This window comes from Oculina patagonica, chromosome 12 (assembly GCF_052425735.1).
Source record: "Oculina patagonica isolate OP01 chromosome 12, crgOcupat, whole genome shotgun sequence".
NCBI classification, from domain to species: Eukaryota; Metazoa; Cnidaria; class Anthozoa; order Scleractinia; family Oculinidae; genus Oculina; species Oculina patagonica.
In genome coordinates, this window is record NC_135769.1 from 33,310,805 (window position 1) to 33,327,078 (window position 16,274).

Here is a 16,274-nt window from a genome sequence, read left to right on the forward strand (position 1 = left end):
GTGTTGTTGTCTTTTAGGTCCCAAATCTTATATATATTTTTTAGTTGGATTTTAAGCCTTTCGCGTGAGAACCTTTTGTAGTTGGAATAAACCTTTGTTTTTATCTTTAGCTGTGAAATCGTGAAGTTCAGCGCAAGCATTCACGACAAAGGTTTCTGAATTGACAAGTGAATCAAGAGTTTCGTATATCGTGTTTTGAATGTCACAACTTTTATCGAGCGACAAAAGTAGCTTTAGTTTAAGTTTAAATTTTAGGGGTGAGGAGTCTAAATGTTTCTTTATGTTAGATGCACGCTTTTTAATTTTCGATATCTTTACAAGCAATAAATAGACGTGAAAAGCGGTCTATTTTCAAATAAATTAAACTCTGAAAAGAGTCACAAGACACTAAGCCCAGAGGGCTTTTGATTAGCAAAAAGAGCCCTTCTTTATTTCGCTAGACTGCGAGCAGTCGGTTTTTGCTCCTGAAATTCTACACGCGACAGGAAAAATTGCAAATACGCAAAGTGAGGAGGGAAAACGAGGAGGGATCGGGAACGAGCAGGAAAAACTTTCGCGTCCGCGCTTTCTCGTGGCCCGCTGCTTCTCATGTCGCACGCTCGCCCCTTCCCACCCTCCACTTATGAGTAGCGTTATTTATATAAAAAAAGATAAATTGACCCAAGCACTTTTCGACAACTTCTTCTGTTGGAAAACGCTCGAAACGTTTTCTTTCCATTCATTTTTGTCTCGTGACGTCATGACGTTTTGTATTTAAGATTATCTCACCGCCCACAAAGTACCGGAGTAATTTTCGACCGCAGAGCATCCCCAGGTAATTGGTGTACTTTTGTTCCTTGGGAGGATATATTTTACAACTTATTCTGAAAAGTTTTCCGTAGTAACGTACTTGAAACCAGATTTTTTAAATTTTGTAAACTAAATGTGGAAAAACTTTCGGCAATTTTGTTTAGTCAGCGGACGACCTTTTTCGTATACAGAGGCCGCAAAATCGATTTTCCTTTATCCTGAAAACCGTCAGTGTTTATCTGTTTCCGTTCAAGGCAATGCAAACCATTGTTCCAAATTTATTTCCGAGCTTGACGCAGCCGTTATTGTAAGTTGTTATTGGAATGCAAATGAAAAGAAAAATGGAAATAATACAAGGCCTAAAACGACATCTGAAACCGAAACGACGAATGTTTTACATTCATAATCGACAATGTTTTAACTCTTTAATACTGAGTATCTCTCGGTATCCAAGTGAATTGCACCTGTGAACAAAAAATATATTGTGCAGGCTTTTCCTGGACAGTTTGCGCGGGCAAGTCTTGCTGTTTTGCGGTGATCATCAAGATATCAAAATTAAAAAATGGCGATATTTTTTAAAACAACAGCGCTCTCCGTGTTACTTGGAATTTTCATATTTTTTGTTTTGATCTTCTTTATGATTGTGGGGTGCACCTTGTGTCTACTGTGGCTCCGCAAAAAAGACGAAGATCAGCAAGTTCTTCTGAATTCTGGATTGACTTCCAAAGATTTTGAAGATGAAGAGGAACATAGCCGCGAACGTAATGACGAAGTATTTGAAATGGAAGTTTTCAGCGTCGACGAAAGCAAGAATGAGATCGCAAATATTCCTGCACAATTTGTTTAATTGACTGAGTCCACAAGATTTAGGAGAACAAGACCAAACAAAAAAGACCTGCTGAACTCAGAAGACCTGCCGCCAGGTTGTTCGTAGTCCTGGGCGGATTGTTTGATGATATGTGTTGGTTTTAATTTTCATAAGAGTTGATTAAATAATTAGTTGACTTGTTAGAACGGCGCTTCAGTTTATTAAAAATTCTGTGGATTTGAACTAGCTCAACTAAGACTAGAAATGATGTCAATGGACATAAAATGTCTGTTTTGAACACTGTTTCCTGATGATTTATTGGGTAAAAAAAGCCGACAGTAAGGCGGAAACAACTTCCAATTTCTGGTAGATATATGTTAATTTATCAATTTAATATCCATTTTAGTACGTTAAAATCTTGTTAATGCAAGATGTTTTGGCTGTTGTCAATAATTTTCAGCAATTACTTTACACATACGCAACACTGAAAATATTATAAGGACCAGAGGACGATAAGCGCAAAAATAACAATTTTCTTCTCAAGTCTGTCTCCGTTCTCAGAAAACAACACGGCGGATGGTTTAAATTTAATTCTCACGAGTGATCAACAGCAAATTTCTCTTTACAATGTCAACACATTGTCAAGTAGACAGTTTATGAGAATAAAGAACATTATCAAGAGAACCAACTCGGAAAAGTGTTTTTCTCACTTGGCGGCGAGACGTTACTTCGTATTTTATTTTTTCATGCACGAAGCAGAATTTTTTAATGAGAGCTTTTACGAAAAGGAATCAGAAAACAAAACTTCCTTTGTAAGTTTATAAAAAGAGATTTCTAAAGGCAAACTAATCGGAGGTTGATCAATTTTATTCTGTCCGCGGCACACTGACTGCGGAACGCGCACGAAAACGAACGATTTAATATTTTGTGACAGTTTTGCGTTTTTTCAATTAGGTTGTACAAAGCCAAAGATTTTCAATCAGAATATTTGAGGTCCGTTTATTTGATTTTTAAATGAAGAAAGTGTTAATTCACTTTTTCAACCAGCACACATCACATCTGCCGCTGCCAAATCATTCTTCCATCTTGTAATGTTCCCGTATGTCAAGACTCACTCCTTTGTGGACGTGCCTCTATTTGCCTTTACCTTGATGATTAAGATGTTAGATCCATCAGCTATCTTATCTCTGATTATCTTCAGAATACCTCCTCCTCAATGTTCATAAAGAGCCTTGTCGGTTGTGTATAAGACGAAAATCTGTAAACATTAGCGGTATTGACATACCAGCTGTCCTCCATTCACTTTCATTTTTGCCATTCTTCAGAGACTTGGTGATTGTAGTTGGATTAAAAACGTTTTGCTAAAGGATTGTCACTTCTATTCCTTCTTTGTCTACCGCTGACTCGGTCGTGCTGGAAGCAGTGTAGTATTCATTCTGTATTGCACGTATTGACGCATTTGTATCCTGCCGAAGCCTTTGAAGGTGTTCATTAACTGAATTATTTTCTTGCCTTTCTTCTATGTGAACGATTTCAATGGATTTGGCGATACATGCTCTTCGCAAACACAAATAAAGCAGGAACAAAAGAACCAAAAAAAATATCAGCGAGAAAATTCCACATAACACGAGGAAAAATATTGATGTTTTAGACGCCATGCACCGGCGATTGTGAGGAAATACTTAAACTTAATTAGACCTGAGCTGCGCATACTCAAAATATTAGTGATTTAAATTTGTGGTAACGAGATTGACCTGCCCGAGTCTCCACACAATTGTTCCCAGTGCCCTCTAGGATCGAGGTCCCTAGCATTGAGAACTTCTCCTGAAACTAAACCTCGCTTTGGTGCGGGTGGTGTGATGGCTACTTGACCTTCCTCGTTCTGACCATGAACACGAGGGGACGACGTCTTTAAAAGCCATCGGTTTTTAAAGATGTCGTTTCTTCATACGGTGGCTCGGTTTAAAAAAAATGTTTAACTTATCAAATTATATGCCCAGTCCTTGCCTGACTCAATGCGTTCTTATCAATTCCCTCTAACAGCATCGTAAAAATCAAATTCAGAACGAGTATGCAGCATTGTGATGTGCTCACTGGTGCTTTGCAAAATAAATGATGATTACTGAATTTGCCAAAGGTACACTGAAGGCCAAAACGACAAGAAGTAATTGTGTTTAACTGAACGGTGCGTCATAAGTCCCCTCCAATAAGTCCCCTCCGTTTTTGTTACTCTTTTGTTGTTTTTCTTTGTTAGGAAACTAATATTTCGAGGTTTCCTTCAATTTAGAAGTATATTGTGACACTGCTCCTTTAAAGGCTCTTCCCCTTCCAGTTCCAGGGGACTCGTCCGGGATAGGTGTAGCTAGCAGGCATGAATAGATTGTGCAAGTAAATTCAGGAAAAGTTGCTTCACAATATACCCAAAAGTTGCTCTAAAGTTGCTTAAATATCAAAAAGTTGCCACCAAAATTTAGAAAAGTTGCTTGCTCTCTAGAGTGAATTTTGCGTTTTCTAGAAATTGAAGCGCTTGCAAGTTTACTTATAGTTGCCCTAGCGTCTATGGCAATCTCAATGGGGTCAATGTCTCAATTATTTCCATTTTCCTCGTCTGAAATTTCATCTGATTGCGATGCCATAAGTGGGCAGGCTCTTTGTTGCAGCGAATAGCCGCTGGATTTAAGCGCCCGTTAGATAGATAGCCGCTGTCCAGATTTCGTGGGCGTAAAGCAAGTGTTATTTCACTGTCATTTTATTGTATATCCTAAGTTTTAATAAAATCAGTTTTGATAAAACCAGTTTTAATGAAATCCTTCGAAATGAAACGACATTTTATGGTTTGGATCGGTTTTTATATCAATTTGTTGCTCAAAAGTAGCCAGGGAAGGCAAAAGTTGCCCTAGGTTGCTGGTACTACAAAAAGTTGCTCAAAACGCTAAAAGTTGCTCAAAAGTTGCCGAGCACAATCTATTTATGCCTAGTAGCTAGTGTATCAGTTTCTGTAACCATTATATATCCACTCGACGGGTGGCTGGCCTGAGGAGCTTCGCGCATCGTGAATCATGCGCCTATTTGCTTCCAACCAACTTTTAACCTAAATACAATCGTACATTATGATGAGGCACCTCCAAGGAGATGGGGACTAAGATCCTTGGCGCTGCGTCGTCCACAGGGGTAACTGAAGGCTACTAGTCAGGAATCAAACCGTCGTCTACCTTTTTTTATACCATGCCATAGAAAATACAGCCAATCAGAATACAGGAAAGCCGTTGTATATTCGACGGTATTCAACCCAACCTTCCCATCGTGCGCTACGATCTTATTCTCGATGAAATTTAGTAAGCGTATTTTCTATGGCATGGTATAAAATAGTTACACAACACTTTCCCGTGGTATACTATGGAATATCCCACTTGTCACTTGTATTTTCTTTGTATACACACTCGCCTAAAGGCTCGTGTGTATACCGAGAAAATACAAGTGACTTGTGGGATATTCCATAGTATACCACTCGAAAGCGTTGCATAACTAGTATAAATCGCGCCGTGATCTTTTCGTGAAGTGAGATTTCTTCTTGGCAAGCCCGAGTTTGTTTTGAAATTTCTCAATTAAACCACTGAATTTTGCCATACGTCTCTCTCTCTCTCTCTCTCTCTCTCTCTCTCGCATCCTCTACTTTCGTCCCTTTTGTTTAAGGCCTTCACCGTATTTTTTTCTTTTAAAAAAGTTCTTGAAAATGCAACTTAATGGCGACAAAATAAGTCCCGAGAAGGGTTTTCGGGAGCTCAAGAGCTCCCGAAAATGTGAAAATGACGTCATTTTTACAGGCCCAAAATTCTCGGGCGTTTTGAGAACACGAAATAGCCTTTCGAGAACTTTACGGGTCACTTTCCGGGCCTGAGAAGTTTTCGGAACTTTTGAGAAACGCACACCTGATCGTAAATCATGTAAATGTAAGGTGTTTTTCCAAAAAAAAATTAAGTTTGCCTTAATTTCAAAGTCTATCTGAAACACAATGTTTCCGGTAGACATCGTCAACCACATGAGCTTACATGCATGTAATAGGAATCAATCAATTAAGGTCAATTAAGGAATTCCCTGAGAATTTTTCAGTCATTATAATATTTACACTCATATATCTATAAACTGGCTTGGAAATTACCAGTGGGAAAAGCCCTGGGAACGAGGTAGATTTACTTTGTGTATAATATTTAGTTCGTGTGGCTTTCAACACCACACTTCAATACAGCAGTAGCAACATATAGACCCGGGGGGGGGGGGAGGGGCGTACTCCCTATAATGGTCTATACGGGGAGGCTCCGCCCGTAAGGGGTTCCTTTTTCATGCTTCAGGTATATAAAAGGATAGGGATTCCACGATTTTTGGTATATGAAAGGGTAGGGATATCGGTCATTTAGGTATTTAAAAGGGCATTTAATGAAAATATTTCGAACAGACGCACCTTGAGGCTGTATTATTTAAATTTATTAAACGCTACATAAAAATGACATCAAGACTTCCTCTTTTAGGCATCTGTCATGTCTTTTCGGTATATGAAAGGGGTACCATTTTCAGTAAAAGGTATACGAAAGGGGTGCTTTTTCTGTCAAAATGGTATATAAAAGGGTAAGGGGTTGGACCTCGGGGCGGAGCCATCCCGTACAAAACTTTTTTTGAGTACCGTATTTACTCGAATAAGCGCCGCGGCGCTTATTAAATTTTTTGCATCTCAAGTGCGGCGCTTATTCGAGGGCGGCGCTTATTTGAGGGCGGTGCTTATTTAAAATTTGGACGCCATAAAGAATCTTATCTTTTACAGTAATTGGAAATAGTGTCTTTTGATTGTCAGTCTTCGTCTCTTGCTGAAGAAAGAAGTAGCGCTAGCTGTCTTGGCGAAGTTCGCGACCTTCACAGCATTTACAGAGCTGTGTATTGCAAGAATGTTGGATAGAAGAACTAATGGGCGAGCGGTAAAACAATAACATTGAACTGCAAAACATCGCTTTCAGTGATGAAAAAGAAATTTCCAAGTTTGTTTTAGAGTTGCTTTGTAGTGCTGTTACTAGTTAAACGGAATTCCTCAAATAAGCGCCGCATCGAGACTGCGGCGCTTATTCGGGGGCGGCGCTTATTATCTTTTTTGTCCCAAATGCGGCGCTTATTCGAGGGCGGCGCTTATTCGGGGGCGGCGCTTATTCGAGTAAATACGGTTGCCCCCCCGGATAGAATGTAGACGCGACGATGAAGTCATTTTTATTTACGCTTTTATCATAAAGCGTTTAAACTAGGTTTCAATGCGTTTACAAATAAACATGTTGCAGTCATGAATAACTTGCCACCTTAAAACAACTCTGAGCTAAGAAATAACACAACTTGATAAATATTGCTAATTGCATAGAACATTTACTAAAAATACGTCGTTACTAAAATACTACACGAGACTGTTGTTATCAATCATCGTTCAGGGCTTCAAGCAAAGTAATAAACTTCTTATACAGTATTTCAAATCAGAAACACTGATAAAAATGATTCATTTGGTTTTACTGATACATTAACAACTTTGCATCCAATGTTATAAGTTGTCAATGACCTTAAGAGCCGGCCGTGCTGAAATAAAATTATTTTCCCTTTACAGTCTGGTGGTTCTCAGTGTTGTTTCATGTCTGCAGTGCAGAAGCTCTTTATATTCCTGAAGCGTAGCGTTGTTTTCAATATCTGTAGTTTGAGTCTCTGACTCCATCCTTTTAAAATATTTTTTCGCCATTCTCTTGTAGAAGCAGTTGTAGACAGTGAAAAGGCAGAAGCAAAACACAATAATGGCGAGAATCAAAGAGAAAAATCCAACGACAGCAATGACTACTGTTCGTTGCAAGCCTTGGAAATTGCCCATTGATAAGACAGTAGCCTGTACTGTCAAATTCTTGATCAGTGCGCTCAAAACTGCCCTTATTTATCAGTGGTTTGCAGAGAACAGTTAGAAAAAAGGGAAATCAGTTATTTACAGCATCATCTTCTGGTATTTTCTGCTCCGGGTGATGGTTTTTTCCGTGTTTTAAACACGATTTTCAAGGTACATTTGTTATTCCTCGGCAGAATTTACCGCATTCTATGAAGAGCTTGCATTGTTGTTTCGTTTCGAAGAGTACTGTGAGATTATGAGATAGGCCCTACTTTCCGGTTTTCTGCCAATTAACGAGTGGCCATATTCTTGTTGCTCTGAAAACAATTGTATTTCGAGCAGTTTTTGTTTCCCGTAAACATTAAAAGTACTTGCTCTACAAAAAGGTATCGGACACACATACAGATGGCAAAACTAATATGGAAATTTCTTTATCTTCTTATTGTGTTTTTAATCTGTTATTTTTTAGTATTTGCCGCATTCTATTGCGTCTGGGCATGCGCATGTTTAAGCAACGATTCTTTTCACCGCAGTGCTATATATATCTGATCATGCAGCGAAGTTTAAAAATAGGCCAAGATTTGTTTCTTTGCATATGCAAAATAACAAGATTCAATTATAATATAGAAGGAAGAAAAGAAACTTCTTGCCATCTGGAACTTTAATTACCAAAATAAAAAATGTCATTCCTGCTTCGAGTTTTATAGCGAGTTGTATTACTTATTATCATATCCGCGAGAAATTAATTTGATTGAATACACAAACAAATAAACATAGCTGAAGTAGTTGATAAATAAAATTTGCTAAATCTGTTAAGTACAGTTCTTTTAAGTACTCATTTCCTATCCGAATCGTTCGTTACTGAAATAGTTTACCAGGGTTTGTTGTTGAGGCTGGTAGCCTGGACCGATTTAAAAGTAGGCTAAGGCGTTTTCTTTACATCATGGATTAGCCCCCCTCCCATCCCCCCCTCTATCATTACCCATAGTTTTTAAAAAAGTTTTTTGTTTTTTACCTTTTCAAGAGAGTTAAATTGTTTATTTTGTTTTCCCTCCCTCTATAACTCTGATTGAATAAAATCAAATAAGTAATAATAAATCAGGTGGAGCAAAAATGTTCGTGTTAAAACAACAACACTTTATATGTGTGGCTCCTCAGAGTCTTGAGAAGACAGCAGTGTAGCCTGAGAAGGACTAAGAACGAGTTTCGCGCCCAGTGCCTCTCTGCTGTATTTCGTAAACAGGACAAAGATGGCGGCGCACAGTTGTTTTTACAAATTTGTGGTTTAATGCGGTATTTTTAGTTTTTATGTTTTAAACTCAGTATGGAAACGTTAAGCGATGAAATTATAGTGAGAATATTCAGCTTCTTATCGGCGCAAGATCTTTGTAGGTGCTCTCAGGTAAGATTAAGAATTTAATACTTTGGCTGCTTGTGAAACTGCCTGCTCAACACAAATGTTCGAAGTGTTTACCGCGTTAATAATAGTTTATGTTTTTATTTAGGTGTGCTCTGTTTGGTGTCGCCTTGCAAACGACTTTCATTTGTATCCTTTTAGACAATATCAATCACTTTGAGGTTTTTCTGTACGAAACAGCCTTGCAAATTTAAAAATAGTAAATTGAAAATAAGTTGTGTGCTGGGCTGCTGGCTGGTGAAGAAAAAAATATTAAAACCTAATAAGCCTTAACTTTGATCAACATGTAATAAATGTGAATTATTAAGTTTACCAAATGTTACAAAGCTCCAAGGCTGTTGGCTAGTGATTGAGAATTTTATATCCCAGCTGTCTATAAACTCAGTTGAATTATGACAGATCTAGAGTGAAGTGTTTGTTTGAATTTGTAATTTAACCATTTTACTTCCTAGTTGTAGAACTTGGCTGAGGCCCTTATCCTTAACCATGGTACTCAATGATTTTCCTTAATGTAACAACTACTGGGTTATTTGCAGATGGAGAAAGTTGTTTATTGAATCATTTGACAAGTTTATCTTAGATCCGTCCTACTATAACAATGTGTTTCCCACCCAGTGGAAAGAGCTGTATATATTGCGGTCAAACTGGTTTAGTGGACACTGTCATGTTCAAAGTCTTCATAAGAAAAATGTTACTCCACAGCAAACTGAACTCACTAAAGTAGTCTGTTTAAAAATATCAAACTGTGGTCGTAGCCTTTTAGCAAGTGTCAATCAAGACTCAAAATTCGTACATTTGTGGAGTTTAATTCAGAAGAGATCTCTTCATGTTGTCTCGTGTGAAAGTGTTATTGGTTGTGTGTACTTTGGAAGTGAGTGCTCAAGAAACATTTTGGTAATTGGTCTCTATAGTAACAAGGTAAGAATAATGTTCACATGTTACCATTAAGGTCTGTTTCTCACATGATGCATTATATCAGTGACTAGTATAATAGTTAACCACCAGTAAAGAGTATAGATTCAGAATAATTGGAAAGTCCAGAATGGCATTGTAAATTCTGGCAATTTTTGTTAAATTTTTAGACTAAGTCTTTAGTCTAAATTAATAGAATTCAAATGATAGGAGTGTGTTATGACAGTTTGTCCTCTTCATGTGCTTTGTTATACATTTATACATGACTGTGTTAAACAAGTTTAAGTTCAATTAATTTGTGTTATTTTATATATTTTATATCAATATAAATAGTGTCCATCCATTTTGCCATTCAAATAACTTCTGGCCTAGCGAGTTGTACAAGTTCTACACTGTAGCTCATAACTTATAGAAAGCAAATACCGTAAAAACTCGTGTATAAGCCGCACTTTTTTGCCGAAATTTTGGGCTCAAAATCGTGGGTGCGGCTTATCTACGAGACCATTGCATGCAATTTTACAGGGCATCTGACAGGATGTGGTGGTGCGGCCGTGCCGGTCCACATAAATCTGCATAAATCGCTCACACTGCATCCTCCGCATCTTCTGCGCATTTTGGCGCATAAAACTGAAAAATTGCTCCATATAAGCGACAAAGCAGCTCTTTACTATCCTCACAAACAAAAATAAAAAGGAGACTGATCATTTTGAAAAAGTTTTTCCTCTCAAAACAGCGACGAAAACCAAGCTTTTCGTCCGTGAATAATTTTAAAACCCCAGGCGTTCCACGTGTCTTTTGGCGATGGGCCTGGATACTAGTGCCTGGTTACTAAGCTACGAACCCTTTCACGAACACAGCGCAAAATCAGGTGCAAAATTTGATGTAAAAACTGTGATGAACGAAGAAATACCTGTCAACGAATGGCAGAAAAAGATAAAAAATGTTAAAGTTGGCAGAAATGATGTTTATTCTATAAAGTTCTAAAATTCTGGTTAAGACTGAAGTGTTTTCCGTTTATGTGTTTATAGTACATCCTGCACATCGATCAGAAAGGCTCAAGGAATCAACTTTTATAGCTTTATTGATTGTTGAAATTTCCTCATAATCCAGCATTTTTTCACAATCAACTGGGCATTTTTCCGCCAGGTTTTATTTTTTTCTCAAAATCTTGCTTGAAATTTGGGGGTGCGGCTTATCTTCGAGTGCGGCTTATACACGAGTTTACGGTATTTGCGAATTTGTTTTATTTATAGTTCTGTCTGTGGGATTTCCAGCGAGAGAGATTCCTCTTGAGCAAAACTAACTTACCATCAATAACAAGAGAGTTTACTGGTCCAAGAGATGACTGTTTGCCACCTGATACTGCTGTGTGTCGTGTTAATCTGGTCGGTAACAAACTTGCTACAGTAACTACACAATGTGTTGTCAAAGTGTGGCAATTAGATTTCAATCAATGTGGACAAGTAACTTGTCACTGTTTACACACTCTGACAACATTCAAACCAAGGTAAATTATTGTACCACAGGGAGACCACAACAGTTGAGGAATTGAATAAATTAATGAAAGAATATTACTCACATGGTTTCATTTGATTCCTGTGTTGCTAGGTTTGTGTTTCTCCCTTTATAATAATAATTATTGTTATAAAGGGAGAAAATTAGCATATCAGAGATCCACTCGTGCACATGACAGCTCAGCATACAACAACAGTGCTAGCTGTCGTGTCTATCTACATTGTACTATGCATGGAGAAAAGCAACACAGGAATCACACAAAACCACATGAGTAATATATTTTTTTATTAATTTGTTCAATTCCTCAACTGTTGTGGTCTCCCTGTGACTGTTCATTATGTACACATGTAAATTTTGAGTAACTTTGAAGAAGACTATAACTTTCTTGTAGAGAAACATCAATGGGATGTTACATCATAAATTAAATGTACTAAAATCAATTATATATTGGTTCATAGAAACCCCTTGTTAAAAGTTATAATTAATATTAACAGTTGTGTAATAAAGATAATTAAGACAATGAAGGAGTAATAATGCATACCTGTTTGTGAGACCAGTCAAATACACTTCTGCCTAGCTAGGTGATCAGGTATGTATCACATAAAATTTAATAGTATCATAATTATTCATCACAGATCTATATCTGGAATGTTTCAAATGGTCATTTCAAATAGTTAACTTAGCAACATGGAAAGACTAACATTCTTTATCAATAATAGGACATATAGCAATCATCTGAACTTAAAGCTGAACATTAAAATGCTTTGTTTAATTTTCATCATCCACTAGGTGTTCTGTGTTGGACATTCAACTCAAGAGAGAGCCTGATGATGTCTGGTCTGTCTCCATTTCTCATGCTGCCGAAATTTTAGAAAACTGGAATCTTATTGGATTTCAGGTAAGTGATGTATTCAGAATTTACATGATTGTATTTTTATTCCAGTCACTTCATGCAGAGTAGTTTGGATTTTCACATTAATATAATTGTTTTAGTTTTTCATCCATTTGGCAGCAGAAAAAGGCTTGTTATACCTGCCAACTGTCATTCTGTATGTGTGAATTCACACCTGCAGGTCGAAAACTTTGATCGCATACCTACTCCTACAGACTGATTAACAGTATCAATGATTGAATGTCAGACTTTGGATTTAGAATTCAACCCACTAACCACCGACTCTAATTTATTGGTCACCAATGTTCTGTTGATAAAGTTCTGTTCTTTATTTCAATAAAGATGTGACTGTTATTTTCCACAGGCTGTAAGATTCAAAGGACAGACACTTCATGACATAGGACCAGGATGTCACATTGAGGGTATGGGCTGACAAACACTGCAATCTAGTACTAAGTTACCTAATTAAATCATATGAGAGTTATTGGGCAAGAAACCAGTTAAAGTAAAAGTTTTTGAAAATTCTGAACTTAATTCTACCTTCAGTGGAAGTGCTGGTGACTTCAATAACTGTGATTGGATGAGAGGCTTTTATCTTTCTTCCTTATTTTTCTAGCTATTCTAAGCTAAGCATGTTTCCCACTTAAAATAAAATATTGTATTGTATTGTAGTTCTCAATGGCATTTTCACACACAAGGCTCTTAACTCACTAATCCTGATGGCATTTCTCTTTAGATGCAGCGTGTGATGATGATGATGATGATGATGAGGATGATTGTGAAAGCTGTTCAAACACATTGCGAACAGGGATACTACCACAAAAAGAGGTTTGATTTTTTTAATATTGTTGGCTTGAGAAAATGGGACAATGTGACAATGTTAGAATAGTGATTATTTTATTACAGTTACATACATGTATCACTAGCCTCTTTTCACAAAATGTTATTTATGCCCATATAATGATATTAATATTATTGTGCTATAAGTACAGACACAGGATTATTTATTTAAAAGTGTTGTTTTTGTAATTTTTGTCCTTATAATTATCATTATAATTATATTATTATGACACTGTTTTCAGCAAATGGGCTCCAGAACTTCAGTTTCATGCCTGTCCATCAGTCCCTGTACAAAAGTGGTCACTTCTGGTCAAAATGATAACACCATTTCACTCTGGGATACTACTACCCAATGCCGTAAACACATTCTCTTTGGACATACAGGTATGAATAAAATAATATAATATTACATGTTACCTATCTTACTGGTAATGATCAACACATCACCACATTATTATGTTTGCATTAAGGAAAATATACCTTTTCACATTTAGTATCAAGACAAGACAATATAGATCAGAATGTACTTTGACCAGGATACCTTTAAAAGCTGCATCACAGTAATTAAACAGCACTAGTGGAGAAGTTGTTGTAATTTAAGCATTAATTTTCATATCAGTCAAAAATAAAAAAAAATGTCTCACAAATGACAAGGCAATGGACAATATTATTTAACATTAATAAAAATTATTTTTAATAAATTTGAACTTATTAAAATTGCAATAGGAAGGACTGAAAAGTGTCTTTGGTCACTTACTACATTTCTGTACTCCACACATAAGTACATGTAACTAAGGGTGCAAATATTTTTTTTTTTTTGTTTCTTTTTTGGAAAAAAAAATTTGGGGTTTTTTTTTTTTTTTTTGTATATTTTTTTATAAAAAATTAATTTTCACCTTTTTTTATAATTTTTGATCATGTAACTATCTAATTACAAAGTAGCTTCATTTTTTTCAACAGGTGCTGTAACATGTACAGATGTAGATAGGCACAAGATTGTTAGTGGATCTAATGATAGAACAGTGAAGGTGAATGGCCCTTTTGATTTTCAGTGCTTTCTTTAAGTGTTAGGATGGGAGCACAAGTGGGCCACTTGTGAAAATGTTCCCCTATTGGATTTTTCTTGGAAGGCTGTACGTGGTAGGACATTTCATATTGAAAGCAACTAATCATAATGTGCTGAGGAAACAATTTAAGGGTAGAAGAGATTATCAATAATGTCCTGATTGGTTCTTTCCCTAGGTGTGGTCCTTAGAAAGCGGTGCTTGCCAGTTGACGCTACCTGGTGATCATTCCTCTGGTGTGTCTTGTGTTACTTTCAATGATCAGTGGGTTATTAGTGGTGATAACTCTGGAGAGATCAAGGTATTCTTTGCTCAACAAATATTACGCAGTATTGTAAGTTGGTATACAAGACATTTCATAATAGTAATGAAGGATGACATACAAAACAGCTAATTGTGCTGCAAGTTTTAGGATGCTGACTGTAAACAAGTTCAGTGAAAATAGAAAAAAAAACTTTTAGAATACAAGATGGCTGGTAACTCAAATGTGCAACATCAAACTTGTCTATAAGTATTATAAATTATCTGTTGTGGAAAACTCTGCACAAAAAATAATAAATAGAAAATACTATTTTTAATAAATAAACAAATTGCCTAGATGTGTAACAGGAAAGTCGGATCCAGCAGAGAGTTGTTAATCCATGACCATGTTCTTATTCTTTTTTAGACTAATTCTATCATGTTGTTTTCCATTGTATGTTTTTAAAATCAAGTTGGCTAGTGACGTATAAAAAACTAAGTAAGTAGTAGCTTTTGCAGTTCTTAACTTTTTTAAAAAAAAAAAACCTGGAACACTACTTTATTGCACCTTCCAAAATAGTGCTTTTCAGGAACAGTAAAAATTAAAAAAAAAAATAATAATACCGTAATAATACAGTGCCGTAGCAAGGGTAAAATATGTCGGGGGGGGGGGGGGCGGGGGGGGGGGGGGGCGGGGGGGGGGGGGGGGGCCCCCCCCCAATTTTTTTTTTTTTTTTTTTTTTTTTTTTTTTTTTTTTTTTTTTTTTTTTTTTTTTTTTTTTTTTTAAAAAATTTTTTTTTTTTTTTTTTTTTTTTTTTTTTTTTTTTGGGAAGGGGGGGGGGGGGGCCCCCCCCCCCCCCCCCCCCCCCCCCCCCCTAATAATAATAATAACTTTATTTACTGAGGGTAACACTTTACAGTTGAAAACTGAAAAACCTGTGGCCCTCCCCACAGTAAGTAATTAAAAAATATACCATTGTTTTATGATTGAACATGATGTCATTATTGCATAATTTATTGGGCAAAGTGTTGCAAAAAAAGATGAAGACCTCTTTTTGTGTTAAGACCAATACTAGTAATTCTCACTTTCTGCTTAGCCTAACATCCAATAGTATTATTTATTTAACTGTGTGTTATTATTCTTTAATGTTCTTTCTCTGAACTATAGGTGTGGGATTTTGCTGTAAACAGTCTGTCAATATTACAAAGCCTAGACATACCATCAGGAATGGACCAAATGCACAGTTTTTGACGACACATGTTGTATCTTTCTTCAAAATTAACTTCCTTAAAATTGTATTTATTTTACTTGGTGGTTTTGGCACCCTAGGTGCATTATTGTAGATTACACTAACACCATCTGTAACTTTTTTAAAATTATTATACTTTTTAACCAAAAAATATTGTTGATAGTAGATGTAATATACAATTCCAGATTTTTATTGAAATCGATCAATTCACTGTACTGTATGCATGTATATTGTAATCATAATTTTGTGTTCACTGTGTCAGCAAGGGTCATCGTGATGAGAGTTTTCTGTTGGTCTTTTGTTTATTTTCCTTTCCACCACTCTGTTGGGAAAATTTTTAGATTATATTAATGCACCTGAAAAAACACATTGTAATCATCTGGTAATGCTGAGGGTATTAAACCTCGGGTAATATGTTCAGGACTTAGAAGGTGGTAAAACTATTAAACACCTTTCTCTATTGTAATGTGGTTTTGTTGCAAGTTCCTTTTTCTTGTAGGCACAAATATTGTAGTATACCTAATGCCATTCCTGATGTAGTGTTTTTATTTTTAAATATTTATATTGGTTTATTAAGCTTATTTTATCTGTTTAAACACATGTAATTGAGACTACAGATGCAGAGGTTTTAAAAAATAGGAGAACAAGGG

General features: G+C 36.3%; 1 protein-coding gene across 1 annotated transcript; it reads left to right on the top strand.

Moving 5' to 3' along the window:
• Nucleotides 1-8,722: 8,722 nt before the first annotated feature.
• LOC144633632 (uncharacterized) lies at nucleotides 8,723-15,837 on the top strand. The gene is made up of 11 exons (XM_078492471.1): nucleotides 8,723-8,895; nucleotides 8,999-9,039; nucleotides 9,447-9,828; nucleotides 11,076-11,329; nucleotides 12,127-12,235; nucleotides 12,594-12,651; nucleotides 12,966-13,057; nucleotides 13,312-13,453; nucleotides 14,030-14,097; nucleotides 14,312-14,434; nucleotides 15,543-15,837. The coding sequence occupies exons 1-11, from the start codon at nucleotides 8,818-8,820 to the stop codon at nucleotides 15,624-15,626; spliced, it is 1,431 nt and encodes a 476-aa protein (XP_078348597.1). The 5' UTR covers nucleotides 8,723-8,817; the 3' UTR covers nucleotides 15,627-15,837.
• Nucleotides 15,838-16,274: the final 437 nt, after the last annotated feature.

Coding starts and splice junctions, on each gene's coding strand:
- LOC144633632 (XM_078492471.1), top strand. CDS start 8,818: ATGGAAACGTTAAGCGATGAAATTATAGTGAGAATATTCAGCTTCTTA. Junction 12,652..12,965: donor ACCAGGATGTCACATTGAGG/GTATGGGCTGAC, acceptor ATTTCTCTTTAG/ATGCAGCGTGTGATGATGAT. Junction 14,098..14,311: donor CTAATGATAGAACAGTGAAG/GTGAATGGCCCT, acceptor TTCTTTCCCTAG/GTGTGGTCCTTAGAAAGCGG.